At 43.4% G+C, this 24,854-nt stretch overlaps 1 protein-coding gene across 19 annotated transcripts in view; it reads left to right on the top strand.

Moving 5' to 3' along the window:
* The first annotated feature begins 363 nt into the window (after nucleotides 1-363).
* PLCXD1 (phosphatidylinositol specific phospholipase C X domain containing 1) overlaps nucleotides 364-24,854 on the top strand; it is a 32,349-nt gene continuing 7,858 nt past the window's right edge. The window contains exons 1-9 of one of the 19 annotated variants that reach the window (XM_068922805.1): nucleotides 364-667; nucleotides 1,697-1,740; nucleotides 5,020-5,132; nucleotides 5,446-5,587; nucleotides 10,527-10,605; nucleotides 11,651-11,836; nucleotides 15,030-15,172; nucleotides 21,349-21,485; nucleotides 24,333-24,461. In XM_068922805.1, the coding sequence (XP_068778906.1) occupies nucleotides 15,061-15,172; nucleotides 21,349-21,485; nucleotides 24,333-24,461 (378 nt within the window). In that variant the 5' untranslated portion in view covers nucleotides 364-667; nucleotides 1,697-1,740; nucleotides 5,020-5,132; ... (2 more) ...; nucleotides 11,651-11,836; nucleotides 15,030-15,060. Of the gene's footprint in view, nucleotides 668-751; nucleotides 923-1,578; nucleotides 1,741-2,816; nucleotides 4,024-5,019; nucleotides 5,133-5,445; nucleotides 5,588-8,642; nucleotides 9,015-10,413; nucleotides 10,606-11,650; nucleotides 11,837-15,029; nucleotides 15,173-18,326; nucleotides 18,474-19,589; nucleotides 19,666-20,566; nucleotides 20,633-21,348; nucleotides 21,486-24,332; nucleotides 24,462-24,854 lie in introns of those variants that run through there. The other 18 variants (XM_068922815.1, XM_068922789.1, XM_068922822.1 and 15 more) reach the window with 18 other exon arrangements.

The following is a 24,854-nucleotide window of genomic DNA, read 5'->3' as shown; positions in this document are numbered from 1 at the left end:
GTGGCTATGGGGAACAGGAATGCAAGAAACATGAATATTAGCTTGAGATAATACTGTTTCACTAAAGATTTCAGGGATGGGGTTTTTTGTTTTGTTTTTCTTTTTTCCTTTTAATGGTTCAGCATAAATTACTCCTTCTGTCCAAAAAGCTAGAGTGCTTTTTGGTGAGTGCCAAATAGCTTGCCAAAAGAGTGCCAGACAGAATAGCAAAAAGCTTGACTGTGCTCCCTTGGCTTGGGGAAGGTGATGCTTTCACTGGCCTAGAGCAGTTTGGGATCTGGAGTTGTGTCTTCCAATGTAAGATTGCTTAATACTTTGCGGGCGATGCTCCTGAGATGACTTGCTACACCTGCGTGCTCTGGTTCCCTCTGGCAGACCACGCCTGGTCTGGGGCTCCCTCCTCTTCCCTCTCTTGTCCAGCTACGTTTTGTTTGTGCTCTTTGATGAAAGATTATTGCTTTGAAATCAACAAATTCTTCACTGTGTGGGGGAGAGAAGCAGGCAGATCTAGGATGTAACTCATCTGACTAATTTTTAGATGTCTACTTGAGGCTAATGGATTGTATTGTACCTTTTAATTATTTACTCCCTTTGGTTGTGAAAGGAAGCTAAGCTGGGTAGTGCAGGCGTCTGTAGATGTCTACACAGCTGGTATCTGGGGAGCTAGGTGAGCTGAATCCCACCTCAATGTTTTGGTGACCTAGACCCCTCTCTCAAGTGTACATAGCATTGGCCAAAGGGTTAAAATGTTACCTGAGTGATAGCATAGCCTTGTGCCTTTGGGTAGTAATGCTAAGTAGTAACTTTTGCCTTCCTGGCACTTGGTGGCTTTCTCTAAGCTCTGTTCCCCAGAGAAGATCTTAGCAGATTGGCTTAGAAGTCCTCTCGGTGAAGAAAGACTAGACCCTGGCATTGATTTGATGTGAAGTTTATTTTCTCTTGATTAATACCCCTCTTTGCAGCATGTGACGTTCATTACTCTGCTTGCACTAGAACAGGGTGAAGGACTTTTTTAAAAGGACTTTGAGGACAGCTGATACCTGGCTAGGGAGAATGTGATATGAATACGCAAAGATCATCTGCCTGGAGGAGCTAGAGAGAGATCATCTCTGCTCTTGGGTAACTGAGGTGCAGACAGGTTGCTTAAGAAAACTTTAGCAGAGTAGGAGAGCCCCAGCAGAGCCCCATCTGCTGAGCCCTAACCCAGCTAACACATAGTGGGTTTTGGCAACACAAGGACTGCATACCTGCATTAGCAATAAGAACTTGTGGGAGTAACTGCTGAGAAAAGAGAATGCAAAAAATTAGTGCCCAGGAAAACAGACAGCAAGCCCTGCAGATAGCAAGCCCTACAGCCCCATCCAGACTCCATCTTTCCTCCTCTCACTGCTGCTGTTGCTCCATCCTCCACCCACTCACTCCAAATGTGAATGAGTGAGTGGGAGAAATTTAAGTCAGCTCTGAGTGTATCCTTATCACTTATTTAATCTAGGTGGTCTCTGTTCAGAATACAGGCATCAATGGCTGGCGGGGCAGTTTTGAGGTCGATATCCTAGGAATTTGCTCTTGATTTCCATTGAGAGGCAGGTTGCTGAGAGAGAATTGCTGTTTTCTGCAATCTCTCACTAGAGATTTCTCAACAGAGCAGAAAGTAAACCTTCTGTTTACTCTAACAAATGGCTTTATTCATTTCAAGTCTCCACGTACAGTTCCTTGTTGATGCAAAGAGAATGTCCTAAGGTAAGCAATAGTTCATAACATGTATTTCCTATCATTTCCTATCACTTTTCTAATAATTAAACCACACAGGGTAATTTTATAAGCGTCTCGTTTATTTTAAGTATTTGCTCTAAAAGTTTGTGTGTGGGTGGGGGGAAGAGAGGAGGAATAAATGTCAGAAAATGCTCTATTCACTAAAGATCTTTTCGTACGAGGAATTCAAAAATAGAGGAGTTCTGTTTTTTGTTCTTTTTCTAGTGTAATTTTTTGGATGAGCTAATGACCATGGCAAATTCTCCTTAAAAGATGTCACTTACACATTTCCTTTTAGTCCCCTCCTCCATTTAAAAAATCACAATCAACGAGCTGAACAGTTTTCACCAGATAAGATTAGGAGAGATTGAGTTCTGGTGACACACCGACCTCTGTTGGTGTCATCTCTTCTTACTGAAGCTGCTTATAAATGCTAACTGTAATACTCTTGATAATGGTTGATATATTTGAGATTAGACCTGAGATATAACCAGCTCATGATGAAGCTGTATTCTGATACCACAGTAAATCTATCACATTGGTTTAAATATGCTAAAAAAGCTAAGGAGTTTCTCTTGTATCAGAAGGCTTTATGATGGATCAGATATTGCCTGTCTGTCCTCTTGCAGCTGGCATATAACTAGTCTAAATATATAAAGTATGCACAAAATCTGTATCAGATGCTCTGGCTTATCATGACTGCATGCACATTTTGGCCTCTGATCAGTTTTGTTTTGCTGTATGATCTTGTGGTATGTTGACCCAAAATTAGGGATCATTCATGCCTGATCATGCAGTGTCTGCCCACTGTGAGTAAACTTTTTCTCTGCAATACCCTAAAGCAACTTTGACCCATTAGCCACCCTTATAATGCAAGCTTGGTCTCTTCCAGAGGGAGCTTGCCACAGGAGATATTTGCCTTAAGCATTAGGGAATCCTGATGGACAGAAATAGGCATTTCTAGGCTGCAGTTTGTCTGGCTTATTTGAGGATGGGATGAATTGCTTGCTGCGGGTGCTACACAGATAGCTGCAGTGGGGGTGTCAGGTGAATTTCCCCCCTTTGGAGCTGAGCAGCAGCTGCTGCAACAGCTTGTGCCATATGGCTACCACCCTCCAAAGGGAACAGCTTCCAGGTGCATGTCAAGGTTGCCTTGGATGAAGCTCCAAGTCATGCCAAGATCTGATGGGTGAAGTTCTCAAAATGGTGCTAAGGACCATAATATCCTCAGGAAAATGAAGACTGTTTCTGTAGGGAGGGATGACAGTAGGAGATGACTATGTGAACTTTGGCTGCCCTAGTACTATGAGCCTTCCATTGCCATGGGCTCATATAAGGACTGGGAATTTTCTGTTTAGGAGATGTACATATTCCTCGTCTTCCCTCTACGGGCACCTGCACGTGCAAACTGAGGGGTGCTCTGTGGATTCAAGAAACTCTTCAGAGACTTCTAGGCCTACTGAGTAACTGACAGAAAAAAATTAATTCGTGTCTCGTCTGGACTTCTGTCAGTTTGCGTGCTTTTTAAAGAGAAATGCCTGTTGCCCTTGGGCGGGCCATGGGAGATATGTTTCAAAGAAGACTGAAGTAAGAAACAGGCTCTCCTGCCCTCTTCTGTTGTGTAGCGAGCAAAGTTGTTAGTTTTCTGTTTTGGAAGGAAACCTGCCTAATCAAGACAAGAGAGGATGTAATACGTGGGGATGCGGCTGCTCATGTTCTGCTGGAAGCAGAAGCTAAAACTCTGCTGATCTGTAAGAATATCTGAGTCATGTTTTTATTTGTGCTCTTGGCCTGAATTGAGAAAGCTCATGTAAGAAATTCTATGGCCTTGACATACTCTGCCCTGTTGCAAGAAAACAGCTTACATTTAGCCCTAGCTATTGAGTTAAATAATAACTGGAGACTACTGCAAATACTTCTACTAAGCCATGATGTCATGTCAAGGCCTTGCATGAGCTGGGGACTTCTGCTATTGTGGTTCCACCAACGCATGGTATTAGGATAGCAGCTCTGTCCACCTGTTTAGTTACACCACTGTTGATTGCCTCTTTGAAAGCGCATCAGCGGAACTGAGGGAAGAAGCACACATCCTGACCATTAATGTTTGACATCAGGGTGAACCTTCATGGTATACAGAATGCTGTAGCCTCATATGAAGTTTTTTCAACGTCAGGGGTCCGTGTAAGAGCTGAAGGATCTGAAACGCATCAAGTGTATTTATAGCAATGTCTGAATTTGTAGCTGATGTTTCTGATCACAGCCACAAATTGAGTAAGCTTCTCTTGTTCCAATAATGCAACTATTCATTTACAAAAAGTTTGGAAATGCAATAGCGTACATTGGGTGTGCCATGATGTCCTTTGCTTGTAGCCCGGGAACAGGAAAAACTTGTATTTCAGCTTGTCACAAATGTCTTTGTTCTCTGCAGCTTCTAACATGCGTGCTATAATAAATGTGCTCCTAGGCTCCTGTAAACGAGCATTATTACTGTTTCCTGAATTGCTTATGCTAGTTACCGTTGCCATGATCACTACAGGTGGAAAAGATATGCAGGCATTGACAATTTAAGAAAAATTGATGTATTTATTTATTTTACAGCAAAACCTGGCAGTCAGGAACATCCTAATCAATGAAAAATTCAATTAACAAACAAGATAGTCTTTAGAGTTAGCTCTTGTGCAGAGTCTGTTTTCAGAATTTGTTGTTAAGAGGCCGTGATCTTTTTTTCTGGGAGAGGGGTGTACCAAGTCCTACTGGACACGAGGTGATTTGAAAAGTCTTAGTGCCTCTTCAGTCCAACTGAAAGAAAATTGTAATGGAAAACTCGTTCATGGGAGGAAAGAAATGGCAATCAGGAGGGTTTTCTCACTGCTTCAGCAGTTCTTCTCTGTCTTCTTGCTTTAATCAAAGACAAACAGTGGCATTTGGACAGCGGCTGAACTCTCAGTGCATTAGGGTGGCTTCTTACCACTGCTTTTAAGAAAACGTGGTTTGTTAGTGTTGTATTTGGAGGCTTGGCAAATCTGCTTCTGTGGTCAGAAATCACTGCATTCTGTATGTTATGCACAGCAGTGCTAGTAACAGCCCCTTAAGTAGGAATGCAATATAACAGCCCAAAGGGTATTTGTTATACCATTCTTAAAAACTTTGGTGAAGATGGGCCGTACTGAGTGTTTATCTGGATATTGATGAACTGGCTCAGACAAAATGAAATATAACACAAACTTGGTGTGTGGGTAGGAAATATTAAGTGGATTGTTTTTGCAGACTCCGGCAGAGCCCGAGTATGCAAGAGTAGAATTACCTCAGTAGCTGCAGTCCTCGTATGTGTTGTGCCCTTGTGCAACTTTTCAGCTCCACATTCCTGATATAAGCTTTCAGTAAGTACCATCATTTGAAGTCTCTGTTGTTTTGGGTACCAATGGAAAACAATTCACCAAAGAATGGCTGGATTTAGACCATGCTGGTGGAAAAAAAGACTCACTAGTATATATTCAGTGGTTTACAAGTGACTATGCTATAAATCACTGCCCTGTGTGGGAGTTTTATTACTCTGTTACAGTTCAGATCAACAGTTGATCTCTTCCAGTTTAGAAGATGATGGGTGAAGGGTAAAAACCCTGGAGGATGAAGTACCTTGTAAAGTTATCTGCCCCTTTGGAAACTGCTTAACGTGTCATTTTTCTATTGTAGACCTCAATCTTTAATACTAGCAGTGTTTGACCTAAACTGACATCCTGAGCTCAGCTGCAGCTGGCCCTGCACCTATAGCCTCTGCCATGGATGACTTGTACTGTCTGCAGTCCGATGTCCTATCAGAGGACAAACGTCTGCGGTAGGTTGCCTCGGATCACACTTGCACTGCCTGAGACATGCATCCTGGTACGCTTTTGCTCATGGACCAAATGCGTATGACATGTGCTGAGACCAGGCATGAGAACCAGCTCTAAGTAACTACAACTGATATGGCTCTACAGGACATGGAGCAAGGCTGGTTCTGCACAGAGGACCTAGTTTGTCTGACTACTGTTTTGGTTTTTGATAGATGAGTCATGCCTGTGCTTGAGTGTGGCCCTTATAAGGTCTTGCTTCATGGCAAGTTATGGTTGACGGTGCAAATCACCCCCTGTTGCTGAACTTCTTGGCTATGAACACGTAGTTTGTTGCAGGACTTTCTTGCCCTTTTTCCCTAAAGTGCCAAATCTTTTATCCCCGCCAGAGATGTGTTGCTACTTTAAATCTTGGTCTCAAGGGCAGCTGATTTGTTCAGTCAGTGTGTCCGTGGGGCAGAGCAGCCTGGAATCTGCACATTGTGTCCTTCTGCTCCTTTCTTCCTTCCTCTTCACCCATGTTCCCTCAGCTCTAAAAATACAAACAGCACATTCGCTTACCACCTACCAGTGGGGTGTCAAGAAAAGGAATGAGTATTGGTGAAGGACTCTGAGACCCTTGAATGAGATGTGCCACAAGAAAGTGCTGTTATAACAAGAAGGTTGCAAGAGTCTACGTCCCATGTAGTGGGGAAACCTATGTCATTTCTGCAGTCCTTTCCCTCCTTGCAGTACTCGCATCTCTGGAGCTCAAGCGCTTCTTAGAGGTCAATGATAAAGTGGGTTTTGAAGTGTCTTGTTTAAAATGCTAGCAGCACCAGAGCTGAAGCAGGGCTTTTGCTCAAAGCATTTGAGGAAAAACACCTTCCCTTTCAGATGTAACTGAAGTAAGGATGGCTTTACTAAATGTTTTTTAGGGCTTTCTAACCCTTCTTACTCAGACTTGTGTAGTTAGGTTGAAATTAAAATCTCTTTCTTGCGTTTGAGAGGAAAATTATTTGCTTGGACTTTGCCCCAAACCCACTAAATTAGCAGTTAATATTGGTGGGACGGGATCAAATATGAAGGAAGCTCATTTCGTTTCAGATTTTTTCTTCTTTTTCAAAAATTTGAATTACAAATTGTGTTAATAAAATTCAATCCCAATTTTTCTTCTTGTTTCTATTATTTTTTTTAAAAGCCCCCTAAATTCCCTCCTCTTGCAAAACTCTGTTTTTGATGATAGAATGGAGGGAGAAAAAACCCACCTCATGTAGCCCTGATTATTGGGAATTCAGCATGTCAAGGGAGCAATATTGTGCTCAGTGTCTAACTATCGCAGTAGCATTTTTATCAGCCAGCACACTGGTTTACCTGCTGTGAGTAAAGCCAGGAGCATTTCTTCACAACAGCACTGAGACCCTGGGAGGTGTTCAGGCAAATTAAATCCCACAAAATACTTGTGCCTAAGGTTTTCTGCTGGCCCATTCTAGGTCACTGAAGGCACCTCTTGAAAAGGCAGTACCAAACACAGGGACTTGAGTGGAGATGAGGACCCCTGACTGTGGTCACCCAAGCCTCATCGTGGTCCCACTCACATCACTGTGGGTTTGGACTAGCCGTAGTGGTCCAGAAGCATCGGAAACAAATAGGGAGAACCTCAGTCTGATTCTCTGGGCTGCGTTTTTGTGCATCCTGGGGTATAGGGTATAGGACTGTGGTGTAGCTGCTGCAGTGAAGCCCTTTCTAACTCTTTTTATTGCCCGGAGAGACCAACTGGAGGCACAGGGAAGTTCCAGGCTGCCTCCCTTGCGTGCAGTCGGGATTGCTGGTGTGATATTATTATTACTTATTATTTCCTTTTAGGAGATTTTGCAAGGCCCTAGACCTACCTTTATGTTCAGGGTGGATACCTGGAGGCCCTTCAGTCTGTGAATGCTAAAAAGGCTTGCATTTGACGGTCCTACTGCCACGGGGCAGGCCCGTCGCGTGGCCAGGGGGTCCCTCCAGCTCTGCCTCCCTCCCTGGTGTTGCCGCTTCCCCCCTTCTCAGAGCCATCATGGCTGCTGCCACTTACTGTAGTGTCCTTTCAGAAATATTGAACTGCCCTTTTGTTCCCAGAGAAAGATCGAAATTAGGTGAGGGTTGAAAGGGCTTATCAGTAAGTCAAGGTAGAAACAAACAGGTACATCGCCAGCATGTTGCAAGTGTCCCCAGAGCAAATGCTCTAAGCCCAGGAGTTTCAGTTAAGATATTGTTCAAACACTTAACAGCAGCATTTCTGTATGTTGCAACATAGAGAAAGGAGCATCAGTCTGGGGGGGAGGGAGAAGCCTATAAGCTTACTGTATGCGCAGTGTCGTAAGAGCGTTCAGCTCTGTTTCAGACATTGCGCCAAACTAAAGAATTGGGGAAAAAAGGCTCATGCAACATGCCATGTATCTTAACCATTCAAAAAAGCTCTTAAACCTGTTAAGTCCCTGTTAAGTCCCTTGAAAAATCCACTGATTTCTCACAGAGTGAGTATAGTGTATTTCAGGCATAATAAAGCAGTCAAATCTGTTAAAGTGTAAAGCTCAGCTTAACCTTCCCTTTAGCACTATGACTAGTGCCCCTGTAATTAACAAATGAGAAATATTTCACTGGGATCTACAGCTATAAATCAGATCAGTATTTCCATCAATGCACATGCTGAAGCTTCTGTATCTGTCTGTTTTGACTCTCTCAGATGCTACCAGCTTCAAACCTTCTACTTACTGAATTCTTCAAAATCTGAAAAAACTTCTGCAGCACAAGAAATTCTTCTTTCTCCACTGTTTTGAACTCTACTATCATCTTTTTAATGCAGACATTTATTTTGCAACCACGGTCAGAAATCTTGGGCTTTTTCCTCCCCAGGTTCTCTGTCTCGAAATCAGCTTATCGCTATTTCTGCAAATATTGCCAAAATTTATCCTTGCCTTGATCCTTCCTTGGGAGGCATGCTTATTCAGGGCTTAATCACTTGCTGATGAATTTCCTGTCATTCCTCCTTTTACCGGCTTCCTAAATCCCACTGGAGAGATTGCGATCTCAGGACTGTATCAGGAGTAACTGTTGACATCTCTGATAATTCCAGCACACATGAAGAAGAACTGAGCCCCAAATTCTGACTAGAAGGGCTTCAGATTAGAGATGGCTAGAGAATTGCTGAATATTTCCACTGTGGTGAGACCTGCAAGAGCTGTTTCTACACAAGTCAGCAGATACTGCCACTTCGCTGCAGTGAATAGTCCTGTTTTGTGCCTCCAGGAAAAAAAATATTATGAGATTGCAGTTCTGTGGCTGTTTTTGAATTTTCTGTTGTTCATCTTAAGTCAGGATGAAAATAACTTTTTGATTTTTCTCTCCACAGCTATGTTTTTCTAGATAGTCCCAGCTACTTAACACAGGTTTGCTCCAATTGGTATTAAAGTAAGAACTGTGTCTGGTTATGCTGTATTCATCATAACAGTATTTAAAGACAGTGCAACTAATGTTTTGTCACATCTCCCTAGCCTTAACTTTCTAAGTAAACTAAGAATTAAAGCTGATTTTTGTCTGATTTTTCCCCCCAACTTTTCTTGCTTGAAATAGTTTCCCATTTATTTTAATCAGTGAAGAACACTGTAATATTTCTCCAGTAACTGTTCTCAGCTACTCTCTGTCATGCCATTGCAAATCCTCACAGCCTTTATGCAGCATCTTCTCTTTACTAATTTTTCTTTTACTCTGCCCTTTTGCTATTTTGTCCTTTCTGTGCCTAGCTTTATAAAGTCTATTCCATATCTGTGGAAAGTCTTGTGACGCTCTGTAAAAAGACGATATATGAACAGCAGTCTGAATTGTGGCATAATTCTGAAGTCTAGATGGCCTCACGGTCCTGGAACTCACTGATGGGAACGGCCCTGTTAACTGACTGCGAACCTAGTCCTGCCACTGCTGTTGCCCCAGCAGTCTTGGCTCTGCACCAGAACACCGTTGTTCCTTTTGTTCTGTCTCATACAAAATGAGATGGTGAAAAAGGAGTAGCTGGAAAATATGTTCTCGCACTGAGAAGCGCAGCACTGCAGCAACCTGAATTTTGCTGGTCCTGAAAGGGATGTGATCCCGGAGCGCCACACCTGCCTAGTTCCCCTGCAGATTGCCCTTTAGGAATGCTACCCTGGGGAAGGGAGAGAGCGGGTCATTTTCTCTTCTCATTCATTCGCTCTTTTCATTTCGGTTTCAGTTCAGCGTTCTTCATTTGGGTATTACGCGTTTCGATATGCTTTCCACACATCACAGAGCTTCCAGAATGGCTGAGAAGGCACTCTGCTTGCAAAATTGCACCGGGGATTTGAACATTTGTCTCTACATGCCATTCACTCACTTCTTATTTACCTCCTTTCTTACACAGAAAGCTTTTTGATGAGGTTTCCTAGATTCTTCTATAAGATGCCGTTAAGTGTGAGTGAATTTCACTGCAAATGAGGGACTGTACAAGTTAAAGAATTATTCAGAATGATTAGACCATCTATTAGCTCTGTAAACTGAAGAATGGAAACTCCATTGGACAAAAGAGGCAATTAAGGCACTAGTAATCTTAGCGATATTTGTCAGCAGGCTTCTTTATATTAACAGATTTTGAATGCAGTTCAAAGACTGCTACATACTGTTACTTTGTGTTGCACTGGCATTCCTTTCTCCGTTCCCTGCCTGCACACTGCTCCTGAAGCAATACATCTTCGGGCCGCTAAGTGTCTCATCTGTGCATTTTATGCAGCTCCAATTATCCAGGATTACACGCGTTCTTTCTCATTTCCTTTGCTCCTCCTTCACCTTCCTAAAATTTGCTGTTAGTTGACCTGAGCTGGGCGTTGCAGACCCTGACCAATGGCGGGTAGCGCGCAGTGCTTGTTTGCATTTATTTCCTGCTTCAGTGTGTGAGGTGTAATCTTTTTACAGGAACTCAGGGGAACTGAGCGATGTGGAAGTATCTCTGAAGAGCTGTAGAGCTGAAATGGAAACTAAATCATTTATCGGAGTAAGTAGAACAACGAAAAAGGGAGAGAACAATCTTTCCCTCTTGAGAACAAAATAACAGGTTGTAATGTAGATCAGAAATGTTGCAGCCCTTTTCACAGCCAGAAATGCAAGCTGCTAGCTGGATTCTGCAATATTAAAAATGCTTCTAGTTAGTATATGCTTTTGCCTGTATGTTCGGTGAGACTGGCAATTTGCTCTTCATTGTGGCAGTTCATTTAACTCACATGAAAATGTTTCCTGTAATTACTGTGACATTACTTAGTTGCTAGGTAGGCTGCAGAAAATGTTTTAATTATGTCATCAAACATTCATTAATCATGTTTTCCTCCTGGAATTGTGTGGCATTTGGCTATCACCCAGTGCTTAAGGCACTTGAAAGGGCCTGGAGGGGACTGTGTGTGCAAGGTGCGCTTTGGACATGACCCTCACCTGGGACAGATCCCACCCAATGTTCTTGGCTTCCTGAAGTTAAAGGACGGGGCTCTATGTCAATGATTGTTAGTTTATTTGCACGTTTACATATTTTACTTGTTTATTGTTTGTGTCCCAGTAGCAGCCTCAGAGCTTAACCAGTGTCTGCACTTAGATCACCTAGGGTCAGGACTGAAAGCAGGCACCACCTCTGTAGGAGGGAAGGTAGTTAATCACGGCAACAACATAGACGGTGGAATTGCCATCAGTTTCCCAATCTGGAAGATGGGAATAAAGACTCAGTTCTCCTTAGCAGAGTTTGAGATTTACTTGTAAAAAGAGCTAATTTACAGTTGTAATTTCATCCCTCCAGGCAAGCCTGGGTTTCTCCCTAAAAGATATGCTGCATCTGAAACAAAAGGTAGCAGCTCAGTTTGGAAACAGCAGGGTGAGGATTTGGGACTTGTATTACGCAAGGGATCAGACCCAAATCTGACCAGATCAGTTTTGTGCAGGACTCAATAAGCAACAGCCCTGTGGCCCAGTGCATCACCTATGGCTGCTGGCCCCAGCATACTGGGGAGGAAGCTGGGAAGAGAAGAACTGAAGCTCTTGCGTTTCTGTTTTTGCAGGTTTGGTCTCGCAGAACGCTCTTGCCGTTTCTGCTCTGTGCTGGTTTTCCCAGGCTTGGCAAGATGCTCCTCACGTTCCTCAATTAAGGGCTGGTGCCTACGTGAGGTGTCCTGGTCCCACAGAGGTCAGGGCAGTGACAGCACCTCGCACCAGCTGACAACCTGCTTCCTGTAGTTTTCTGCCAGGTAATGCCGAGGGGTCAGTTCTACCACCTGGCAAAGCTGATCTCATGGCTCACTGCTTCCAAAAGGGCTCCCTCCCCACTCTTGGGTCATCCTCAGTATGGGCCAGCGCTGGAGCTTTCCTAACTGGGTGACAAAATAGTATAAGGGACTAAAATGGCAGAAAAACAACACTTTTTTTTTTTCCCCCCTGTAGGGGACTTAGCCTTTTTGAACTGGCTCATGAAGAGTCAATGGGAAACCAATGCTGGATGACAGGAGGAAGAGTGATGTTTCATAAAGGCATTCTTGGAGCACTGCCCATGCAAAGTGGCTTATTCCATGCCGAGGGCTGTGCTGAGCACACCTGGCCAGCAGGGCTTACTGGGGCACCCACTTCTCACTGAGAGGCTGCGTACCTGCTTTGGGGTACGTAGGCGGTTTTGGGTTACAGGCATGAGGCAGCCTGAAAGCCTCTGGAAAGGGAGCCCAAGAGAACTGCAAAAGAACCCACTACTTGTAGTTAGGCTTCTTACTCGTGTACAGCACCTACACGAATATTGTCATATGCTGGAGTATTGCATCCTCACGCTTCCTATTGGCTTTACAGCTGGAGAGGGAGAAAGACAAACTGATCTTTTACAACTGCTAAATAGTAATGTTATTTTAAGCTTCTCCAGCCCTTCTCTGCTCTGATGCTACCTGGTACTTAGATTAGAGCATAGTGGCCCTGGGAGAGGACTAGTGCGCAGTCAGAGGCAGCACAAAACATAGGAAAAGGGGACAAGATTAGTTGCACTCTTCTGTTGTTGGAGCAAGGAGTCTTCAGAACGCAGAAACCTGGCATGTGTTAAATTACACAGTTAGAAGAAGGCCAAGTTGATCTACCTGTGATTTGAACTTGTGCTTCCAAGAAGAGTAAGGATAAGATGTGACATGTAGAGATCATTCGCTTATGCAGGATAAAGGGATCTGCTTTTTTGTTGTTGTTGTTAAATAAACCCACGGGATTTTTTCCTCTGGGCTTTGCACTAGGCCCATATCTGCTCTTTAGTGAGCAAGACATGGTTTAAACTTCTTTCCTGCCTGTGCAATGGTCTTGTGCATATGCATAACCTCTGAGCTAGCTGCGGTTCACCAGGAGGAAGTCCTCAGGTTGCATCCAGGATGCATGTAGGCTGTGTCACAGCACCAGGGATGTGCGAAGGAATGTCCTGATGTCCCAGGCATGGTCACTCTGGCCACAGCAGACTGTGGCACACCAGCACTTCTTGAAATGTCTCCAGAGGATGTTATAACTTGTAGTTGCTCATCTGCTTAGCAAAGATGGGAGAGCTGGCAGGGACACAGGGCTCACTGTCTCCACTATTACTTGTCCCTGTGCTCTCAGTAAGACGGAAACATGCACTATGGTCTAGGGACTGCTCCTGCAAGCCGATAGGGGCAGAAGCCTGTACATCCTTGAACAGCATCACATATAGCATGTATTGTGCCTTGCTGTCCAGTTTGTTGGAAGTGCTTTCATATAGGGTGGTAAGCACAAGCACACTGGGATAATCAGGAAATGGTGTCTGCTCTGGAGCTTCCTACTGACCTCAGTGAGGTGCTACATTCATTTGCTCAAAGGTGACTTCCAGTCATTCTAGCTTTGCCCCGAGCGCTGTATGCCTAGTTGATGTTGAACACAGGTAAATGGAAGCATGTTGCTAGGATTTTTTGATCAAGTCGTTGCTGTTTCCACTTCTTGCGCTAATCAATGTCAGATTCTCTTTGGTCCTGTGGAGATTCCTTGAGGCTGAGCTAATGTTATCAATCACATGCATGACCATGTTCCAAGAGATGGTGTTGGGTGGTTGTTGTGGCCTAGGTAAAAAGATCATTGTCAGCCCTTGGGAAACCCCAAACTCCCACTCTGTTGCCTGCAACCACACCACTGGTAGCTGTAGAGATTTGGGATCACTGTGGCACAGACCTTCCAAGCTGAGATTCCCTCAGTAAATGGCTCTTTCTTCACAGGTTTAAGTAAGTCACAGTTTTTCAGTCCGCCTAGTACAGGCAGGTCTCTTCACCTTCAGGAGAAGATCCTTAACCTGTAAGCAGGGTAGCTGGACATTTTCCTCGGTCTACATTATCCCATTTTTATCTTAACTAGGGCGGCTGTACTCAGAAAGACCAATCCAAAGCTATGCCAGAGGCACAGCAAGGCAGGCTGGATCGGTGACATGGTGGCAGGTTGCATCTCTTCTGTGTGATATGCACATAAAACTTAGCAAAGCAATTCCTAAAGTTACCTTTCAGATGCTCTGATGCGATTGGCACTAAATCTATTACACTGCATTTAAGGAAAACACAGGTTGTTCATCTAAACAGTATGGGCCATTTCTAATCCAGAAATAACCAACAGCCTCCCAAATGCAGCCCAAAGAACATTTTGGGAAGAGGCAATCATAAGAAAGAGTGTGTCAGGATGCAGCAAAAGGACAGACACCTGTCAGGAAGTTTGGTACAGCACGACACCCACATAATACATGACTGACTGCTGTCTCTGTAGCAAACAAGAATGAAACATTCTCAGTGCCAGCTTTTTAAAAAGGAATAAAAGGGAAGGTGTGACATCATAAGTAATTGCTGCACCAGTTGAGAGAAAACAGAGAAAGCCTTGAAATCACTGAAAAGATAGAAGATCCTCACCCTCAAAAACACCACTGGACTTCAACAACATCCTAGAAAGAAAAAAATAACATAGAGCGCTTGTCTTCATGTTATACGTCATTCAGGAGAGCATAAAGTCAAAAATGAACATCATAGTCTAGCAGACCCTGGGGAAGACCACGATTTTTCAGCCAGGTTTCACCCGCTGGGACTCCTGCAAGTTCTGCAGAAGATCCCAGAGAGATTTATACTCAAGAAGGAGTGGTTCCAGAGCAGTTTTCAGGAAAGTCTGACCAAACTGTGGTCAGAAGTACCAACTGTGGACCAAAGTACCTGTGACCACAGGCCAGTGGCTTTGGCATTGTGTTAGAAGATAACGTTTTCAAAAGCAGAGGGTTTTGTGGCTGAAAAGCTCTTGACGTTTTGCTGCAACAGCTTGAGAGAAAGGTTGACCTTTTATATCGTGTATATCATGTATAAATACATTCTGTACATGAAGAACTGTGTTAATTCAACTGTAATATACGGAATATTCTAATTCTTCTTCTTCTTCTTTTTCCCCTAGAACATCCTATAAAGTCTTAAGATAGGTGCTAATGGAAGGCCCTTTGCAAACGTCCATTCACCTGTGCCATGAAAATGGTCAGTGGATGTCACAATTACCGGAAAATCTCTGGGATGTTCCCCTCTATAACTTATCTCTTCCAGGTAAAGATTATCTTTTGTTCTCTGCTATTCTATTAACATGCCATTTAAGCATTGAAACATCCTGTTTGTTCCGTTTCAGGATGGCTCTATTTGTTATTTGGGTCAGTGTGTGGGAGAAGCATTTGGGGGAGTCTGTGTGACGTGTGTTTGTGTGACTGTTTTCAATCTGTAACGGTTGGGCTTTTTTGATGATGAGGGAGAAAAGGGTTTTTTTGAAGGAAGGGAAGAAAGAAGGGACTTCTAAAAATCATTGTGCATCATCTGGTCGGACCAACGTTAGCAATCTGAGCATTTGTTTATCTGGGCCTTGGTGGGATTTTTCTGTTATGTTGCTGCTACCTGATGTGTACTACACTGGTTCCAAAAGTAGAGGATTTTGCCTTATTATTTGTTTCTTTGCAGTATTTAAAAGAGGGTGGGAAGGAATGACAAAAGCAAGATGGGGCTTTTAATTAATGTATGTTTTTATTAATGTAAAGTGACTTCATTGTATGGTTACTGGTCCCTGTTTCCAAAAACTGAATTTATCCAAGTGTGGGTAAATACAGTTGCACAGTAGCTGGTGGCCTCATTGGTACTCCTCTCAGACCTGTGCACCATTAGCCTTTTTTTGGTTATATTATCGGTTCTCTTCTTAAGCTTGAACTGAATTTGTTTCTCATTCTGTCTGAAGAAATTACGAGAGAACCTGTTTCTACTGGCATGAGGAAAGGCACTGGAGAAGTGTTAGCTCTCAAGTGATTGGCTTTGCCTCCACAATGAAGATGGGCTATTGGTACTTAATAAAAGGTCTAGCCCACATTTTATCTTACACCTTTAGATGAGATAGGTAGTTTGAGTGGAAAGTAGCACAATATGTAGATGGGTGTTCTGTATAGGTGGCTAGCTGTGATCCTACGTTAACTTCAGCAAAAACTGAATTTAGAGATGCTGGAAAAATCAAGTCTTATCTTCGGTGGGTCTCCTGGGAGGACCTAAGAACTGTGGTAGAATTTTTTGGCTCTTCGTGGACTAATGGAGGGTGATTAAAAATGAAAAAAACAGAATCTTATTTCACGGTATTTTGTCAGAGGCTTAATTTAAATCAGTGTTAAACTTCAAAACAGGTGGACCTCTCAGTTGCTGAAGTTTCAGGTATTTGAGATGATATAATTCCATTTGTTGGAATTACAGCAAAAGAGGACAAGATGGCTTGACCCACAACTATTCAGCTCAGTGGAGATGAGTACTAGTTTTGGGTAAAGCCTCTGTAAGAGTACCCCCGGACAGATAGGATAAAAAGAACCTAGATTTCTTATTTGACCAACAAGAGCAGAAAATAAATATCTATCTCTCTATGTGACAGAAAAATAAAGGTCATGTTCTCCTCTTTTTTTTTTTTTTTTTCCTAATTCCTCTTGCAAGAAATCTTTACAAATCAGTAGCGTGCTCACTGTTTTTGTGGTAGAAAAGGAACCATTTTATTTCTAAAGAGCTTTTAGACTAGCTTTCAAGATGCTGTTTCCTGGATCCTGTAGAAAACTGAGAGCCTGCTGATGTGTCCCTTAGGCTGATTTCCTGACTCTTTTCACTACAGTGACCTTTTTCTCATGAACGTGTGTTGCACATTTGCTAGTTTTTGAGATGTGATTGCTGTTTAATTTGTAGGTTCTATGTGTTGTTCTGGTTCTTGGGGCACTTTCTGAATTAGCCTTGTTTAAAGGCACAGGAGGTTGCATGGAGAACAGGGAGGAAGGAAAAGAGCAGCTGAAGGCAAGCTGAAGGCAAGTCTGCAGACTTCAGAGGACTCTTAGAGAGCGTTGCAGACCACCTAGCTTGGAAGATTTGTTGCCTCTCCAGCTGACCTATAAAACTGGTCTGGCCCAAGTCAGAATAAGTCAGATCAAGATCAACCAGGTCTGGACAGCTCCAGCAGGTTTTTGGAGGGAGCAATGACTGTGGGAAGCCCTACTTGGAAAAGGAAGGTTACTCGCATCCCCACAGAAGCCAGGCCTGCTCTTCTTGTCCTCAGTGGACGACAAAGGCATGCTATCCCAGGAGGGTCCTGGAGGAAACAGGCAGGCTCCATATCTCAGAACAGAGAAGATGCTAGGGCTTGCAAGAAACTTGAGAAAGTGCATTCCGAAACTGTGACAAGGAGACAGAGGCAAATCCCTATCATTAATGGTGTGTTGCACCAGGTTCAGCCCTGTGCTACCAAGGCAATATTGCTTTCTGAAGCCACCTGGTATGGTGCTAGCTTACTCTCTCTGCATCATGTTGTGTTGTGTTGTGGATATATCCATCTTCCTTTAATTACTGCAACTCACTGTCATTGTAAAAACAGACTCCTAAATTAAAGGCTACTCTCCGTCGGCTGATTGGCATCAGTAGATGCAACACCCATTGATGGAATGCTGTTCACTTCTCTCAGATTTGAATTTGGTCCATTGATATTTAATGATTTGACCCTCACAACTTTTTTTTAAAAAAAACCCTTCCTTGTCTGAATATCTTCGTTACAGGTCTTTGAGCTGCAATTATCTGGGTTTGGGTTTTTAAGTAGGAAATTAGATAGAAACCAGATTAAAAAAAATGAAAAAAAAATAAAGTAAGCCGTTAAACTATTATTGACTGCTTCAGAGAATTTTCTTTATTTCAAATACAGTCTTGCTCTTTTCCTTTGGCCACTGGAAATATTGCCGTTGGCACCAGAAAGACTGACCTTTCAATAAGGCAGTTCCCAGCATCAATGAACAATTTCTCTGTCAGAAGGCTTAAAAAACAAAATGATCGTCAAATTCCCTACAAATAGAATCACAGAATCGTTTAGGTTGGAAGGGACCTCTAGAGATCATCTAGTCCAACCTCCCTGATCAAGCAGGCTCATCTAGAGCATATTGCCCAGGATCACATCCAGATGGGTTTTGAATATCTCCAGGGAAGGAGACTCCACTACCTCTCTGGGCAACCTGTTCCAATGCTCTGTCACCCTCACAGTGAAGAAGTTTTTTCTCAGGTTCAGGTGGAACTTCCTGTGGTTCAGTTTCTGCCCATTGCCTCTTGTCCTGTCACTGGGCACCATGAAGAAGAGACTGGCCTCATCCTCTTGACACTCCCCCTTCAGATACTTGTACACGTTGATGAGATCACCTCTCAATCTTCTCTTCTCCAGGCTGAACAGGCCCAGCTCCTGCAGTCTTTCTTCATAGGAGAGGTGCTCCAGCCCTCTAATCATCTTGGTAGCCCTCCGCTGGACTCTCTCCAGGAGTGCCATGTCTCTCTTGTACTGGGGAGCCCAGAACTGGACACAGTACTCCAGGTGAGGCCTCCGCAGGGCTGAGGAGAGGGGCAGGATCACCTCCCTCCACCTGCTGGCAACACTCTGCCTAATGCACCCCAGGATGCCATCGGCCTTCTTGGCCACAAGGGCAAACTGCTGGCTCATGTTTAACTTGTTGTCCACCAGCACTCCCAGGTCCTTCTCTGCAGAGCTACTTTCCAGCAGGTCAGCCCCCAGCCTGTCCTGCTGCATGGGGTTATTCCTGCCTAGGTGCAGGACCTTGCACTTGCCTTTGTCGAACTTCAGGAGGTTCCTCTCCGCCCACCTCTCCAGCCTGTCCAGGTCCCTCTGAAGGGCAGCACAGCCTTCTGGTGTGTTAGCCTCTCCCCCCAGTTTAGTATCATCAGCAAACTTGCTGAGGGTGCACTCTGTCCCTTCCTCCAAGTCCTCGATGAATACATTGAACAAGACTGGACCCAGGACTGACCCCTGGGGGACACCACTAGCCACAGGCCTCCAACTTGACTCTGCGCCATTCACCACAACCCTCTGAGCTCGGCCATCCAGCCAGTTCTCAAGCCACCTCACTGTCCACTCCTCTAGCCCACACTTCCTGAGCTTACCTAGGAGGATGTGATGGGAGACAGTGTCAAAAGCCTTGCTGAAGTCCAGGGAGACAACATCCACTGCTCTGCCCTCATCTACCCAGCCAGTCATTCCGTCATAGAAGGCTATCAGATTGGTCAAGCATGATTTCCCTTTGGTGAATCCATGCTGACTACTCCTGATCACTTTCTTGTCCTCCACATGCTTAGTGAGGACCTCCAGGAGGAGCTGTTCCATCACCTTTCCCCGGATGGAGGTGAGGCTGACAGGCCTGTAGTTTCCTGGCTCCTCCTTCTTGCCCTTTTGGAAGACTGGGGTGACATTGGCTTTCTTCCAGTCCTCAGGCACCTCTCCTGATCTCCAGGACCTTTCAAAGATGATGGAGAGTGGCCTAGCGATAACATCCGCCAGCTCCCTCAGCACTCGTGGGTGCATCCCATCGGGGCCCATGCACGTGTGGATGTCAAGTTTGGACAAAAGATCTCTAACTCGATCCTCCTCCACCAAGGGAGAGTCTTCCTTCCTCCAGCCTTCCTCTCTTGTCCCCAGGGTCTGGAATTCCTGAGGACTGGCCTTAGCAGTGAAGACTGAAGCAAAGAAGGCATTCAATAACTCTGCCTTCTCTGTATCCTTTGTCACCAGGGCACCCGCCCCATTCAGCGGCGGGCCCACGTTTTCCCTAGTCTTCCTTTTGCTATTGATGTATTTGAAGAAGGCCTTCTTGTTGTCCTTGACATCCCTTGCCAGATTTAATTCCAACTGGGCCTTAGCCTTCCTTGTCGCATCCCTGCACGCTCTGACAACGTCCCTGTCTGTATTCCTCCCAAGTGGCCTGTCCCCTTTTCCACATTCTGTACACTTCCTTCTTCTGCTGGAGTTTTGCCAGGAGTTCCTTGCTCATCCAGGCAGGTCTCCTGCCTGCTTTGCTTGACTTCTTACTCAGAGGGATGCACTGCTCTTGAGCCTGGAGGAAGTGATGCTTGAATATTAACCAGCTTTCTTGGACCCCTCTTCCTTCTAGGGCCCTACCCCATGAGATTCCCCTAAGTAGGTCCCTCAAGAGGCCAAAGTCAGCTCTCCTGAAGTCCAGGGTTGCAATCCTACTCATTGCCCTGCTCCCTCCTCGTAGGATCCTGAACTCCACCATCTCATGGTCACTGCAGCCAAGGCTGCCCCCAACCTTCACATCTCCAACTAGACCTTCTTTGTTCGTTAGTACAAGGCCTAGATATACTATAAATAATACTATAATACTATATAAATAATAATACTCTATAAATACTCCATAAAAATTCCAGTAAGTCACTTCATGGAGTTGTTAGCTCTTCTTACTGATGCTTTACAAAATCTGAAGAAGTAATGGAAAAAATGCCAGCAAAATCACCAGCTGACTGTCCCAAAGAAATTGTAATTCACCACAAAGATTCGGTTAAATATGACATAAGAGATGCATCAAATTTATTAAGACTTCTTCTGAGGTCAAAAATTTGCACAGGCTGTACTCTGCTTGACTCTGATACTAAAAGCTGCCCTTACGTTTTGGACATCTAATGAAGCAATATTCTTGAGTTCTCCATGCTGGAAAGAATCAGGTAATTCTGAAGTCCACCAAAAGATAGATTCTGTCCATCTATTACATGTCAATTTAGACTGGATGTGTGTCTGAAAAAATTCAGGTACCTACCTCTCTCCATCGTCTGTGCCGGGGATGCGAGTGTTTACTCCAAAGGGCATTTTTGCTAGGTACAAATGCTTAAAGCACCAAGTTAGATGGAGTTGGTCCAATTAAAGGTATAAGAAGACGAATTTCACCCTTCAGTCCTGGTTCTAAGTATTTTCATGTGCAAAGATGACGGGCCTGGAGTATGAAATCCTGCATGTGAATAAATCTGGAATCTGGGCAAATTCTGGATAGGTTAAATCTTTAACTGTCTGTTCTCTGCCAAAAGTGAGTTTTCACATCAAGATAGTTGTTTCAGTGGAAGATGCTAGCTGAAATAGGCCATTTTTAACACAGTTGGAGGCAGACTTTGGCAATGACATATAGTTTGGATGGGAACTGCTTTATCAAAAAATATTGAAAAGCCTCAGTGCCTTCCCTTCACCCGTATTTCACACTAAGCTACTAATGTCAAATGAGTGATCTCTGTAGAAGAGCCTACCTTTTCCTAGGCTGTTAGGCAATATACTTGCATGTTTTGGTAATGAGGTAGCATGTCAGCTGTGTGCAAGCAATATGATTGCGTATTGTGGTGTCTGAGGAGTTAAGAGACGATATTTACTTCACATTTATTTTTGCATTCTACAGGGAGTCATGATACCATGACCTACTGTTTGGATAAAAACTCTGCTGTTAGTGACAATGAATCAAAACTGGTGAATTTTTTAAATAAATGGATGCCCTGCATTGTACATCCTATTATTATGAAGTGGTCTACGACACAGGTAATCATTGTCTGACATTCCCAAGCCTGAACTTTGAAGTTTGTGCTGCAGTGAGGAGAGTGGTCATGTTCTCCTGTATCCGGTGAAAGAACACACTGCTGCCTAGAAATATGTGTTACCAAGAAATACTGTATTTGGGGTATATGTTAAGTCCCATTGGTTAAAAACAAAAATAAGAAACAAGCATGCAATACATACCAGATCTTCTTTTGTGGGGAAATAGATGAAGATGTTGTTTAAAATTTGCCACTTATACCTAGAAACTCCATTTCTTTCTGTCATATTTGTTGTTGCTATAAATAACATTTACTACTACTGTATTCAAAAAAAGGCTGGAGGTAAAAGGTTTTTTCTCTTTTTTTGCTTTGTTCATAAGGTGATACTTTTGCTGTCACTATTGTGTAAGATGTCAGCTGTTTTCCCCTGCTCTATTGTACATTTCAGTCAGCAGCAGTGACAAAATTCTTGTTTAAGATATTTTTTTTCCTTAAAGATTAAGGGAATGATGGTGTGGAACCCCACGTAAGTCTTAATTCGTTTTTTAGAATTACTACATTTAAAGTTAGCAGTTATCTCTTTCTGTTCTTCATAAGTGTATTGTTAAAGACAGAATTAGGGAATCACAATTTAAACTAGAGCTTTTGAAGGTATTTCTAAAGAGCAGGTGCTTTTGAAGATTTTTCTAAAGAACAGACTTTCACGGCATCAAAGAGGTACCAAAAATCTTTTCACTTTTGTTCTTATTGAAGAAACAGTTCATTATTAGTGAATTAAAACTGAATAATTTATAAATGGCAATAATTATGCCTAGCCTTCTTGTGTTTGAGCAGCCCTGGCAAACTGGAGTCTCAGACACTATGACATATCAAATATGTAACAGCAGTAATCAATTGATATGGAATAGCACTCTTTTATCACAGTGTCTTTCCTTGAACTGTTCTTTGCTTTGTGACTTAAGCTAATGAAAGATTTAGATACCTACTGACTTGCAGGTTGCTTGGCTGATGAAGTGACCTTGGTGGAGACAAACAAGCTCCTTTATATCATTACAATTCTTTTCTGGTCCGAACCCAGCTTGCTGAGCTGGAAGCAGCCCAGGACTAATCAGAGAAAGGCACAGCTGCAATCCTGCCCCTTCTTAGTGCTTCAGTGCTTGAGTCATGTTTGCAAGGAGGTGACTCCACCCATTGGTATCCAGACTACAGATCAAAGAATCCTACCTGTGGTAGGACCTGCGTATTCCTGGATGTCCCAGTTTCTGGGTGATGTCTAACTGCAGTTCTGGCTGTCATGGATGTTAATCCAGAAGTGCAAATCTTTACCTTACAATGGCTTTGATATTAGATGCTCAAGGCAGAGGCCACTCTTGCTCTAGATAGCTGATGTGAGATTGCAGTACTAAGCACCATCGCTACCTAAGGCCTTTTCTTAAATTTGGCCCTAGGGGGGATATTCACACGGTTCAATTTAGCATCTGAATTCAGGTGACTAATTAAGGAGTCTAATCTCTCTAGTTTTCCCATGCAGTCAACAGAAAGAAAGAAATTTGTGCAAAGGGCAATTCAGAGCAACTAATTAGTCTAGTGCTTTGATTGTCATGTGGAGAAGCCTTCCTCGCTTTCTCTCTCTAGGTCTTTTTCTTTCTCTGTCTCTTAGTCGTAAAGGGTATATGTGACCTACAGTCATACATAGAGCGCTCCAGCGCACTGCGTGCAAAGGTGAACTCGGGCATGGATCACTCCCACAGCTTATTCACCCTGAAGGAGCCAGGGCAGGGCTGGCAAGCAGGGAGGCAGCTGCTGCTATCTCCTGCAAGGCCGCTGGCCTGAACACTTGCAGCACCTGCGCTCCAGGGCACATGGGGCTGCATCCTGGCTCTGTAGCTTAGGCACCACCTAGGGAGATCAAATTTCTAAAATCCTAAGAACGGAAAGTTAGAAGGTTAGTTTGGTTAAACTTAGGCAGGGTGAACATCCTGCAGTGTATCTAAGCGCTGTCTTGGCACTAAAGCTAAGAATGTAGTTATTCAGGCTCAGTGTCTTGTATTGATTTAGCTTCAGTTGAATCCCTACTGACTTAAAACAGTACAATATATTCTTCCTTCAAGTGTTGTCCATAAAAGCAGATTGAACTGAGACAAATCAGTTTTTAAACATATTCAATGAAACTGATTCTATTTTATTGTACAAAGAGAGCCTTGATATAAATAAGAGACTTATCATTTGGGACCTTTTGCCCTGGAAGCTCGACCAGATCATCCATTCCGCTTAGCCCTCAAAGTGAGCAGGACAGGTCTAAGGCAAAGTTAAAAGAAAAGAGAGTTCTGCAGGACTTTGACCAGATAATTCCAACTTTTTGAGATACTTTATCCTAAAAAAGCATGATAGCCAATACTTTCTTTCTGTTCTTATTTTTCCTTCTGTTGAGGATCAGTGAGCTCCACAGAGACAAGCTCTGAAAAGTCTTTGATCTAATAAAATAAATACAGCATTTCTAAGATGCTGATCCTGCAATTTTTGTTCATATGAAAAGTCTTATGAACAGTGATTGTGTGTTTATGCACAGGTTAACAGACCTTACACTTTCAGAACACAACAAATGCAGAGGTCTGAAATGAATCTGATCTTTATCATCTGGAGCATGTTCCACAGGAAGATTAGACTCCCTCTTGTCAGACAGTAAGAGAAATCAAAGTTACGACTTGGTGCCGTATAATGTAATCTAAAAGATGAAAGACCTATGAAAAATGTCACAGGGCTAACTTCACATCCTTCTTTCAGTTTCTACAATAAAGGAACATATCCCTTCCAAACTCTCAAGATCTTTGTTTTCTGTTTAACCATTCAGGAACTGAATGTGACAGAGCAACTTGAGGCTGGAGTTAGATATTTGGATTTTAGGATTGCCCACAAGGCTAACGATCCATCTATGAATTTGTACTTCGTGCATATGCTTTACACGACTGTTACGGTTCAGGTATTGTCCTTACCTTTGGAATAATGGCTATATGGTACCACTTATTTTATTTAAAAACAGAACCGTCTTTCTTACTCTGAGAATGCTGGCCCTAGGTAGGTTATTTATTTTCCTAATGTGAGGACTTCAAACTAGAACATATCTGGAGGGCTGGTTATTGGACTGGAAGTTAGTTTCAGCACTTGCAAGTAATATTTCAGCACCAGTCAGTTTCTCATCCTCATGCGGGAATTATTGTGCCTTGCTCTCTGCCGCCAACCTTTTACCAGGTGGCTGATGTTTCCAGGGTTTGTCTTGTGCTGCCCGGGGATGCTACCCTGGGCAGTCCTGTTTCTTCAGTAGGGAGAGAAGTTATTAACAAGAAGAAGCTGTTAAAAGCCTAATAAAATCACA

This window comes from Struthio camelus, chromosome 1 (assembly GCF_040807025.1).
Source record: "Struthio camelus isolate bStrCam1 chromosome 1, bStrCam1.hap1, whole genome shotgun sequence".
NCBI classification, from domain to species: Eukaryota; Metazoa; Chordata; class Aves; order Struthioniformes; family Struthionidae; genus Struthio; species Struthio camelus.
Note: the sequence above shows the minus strand (reverse complement) of the source record. Positions and strands in the feature narration are given on the sequence as shown.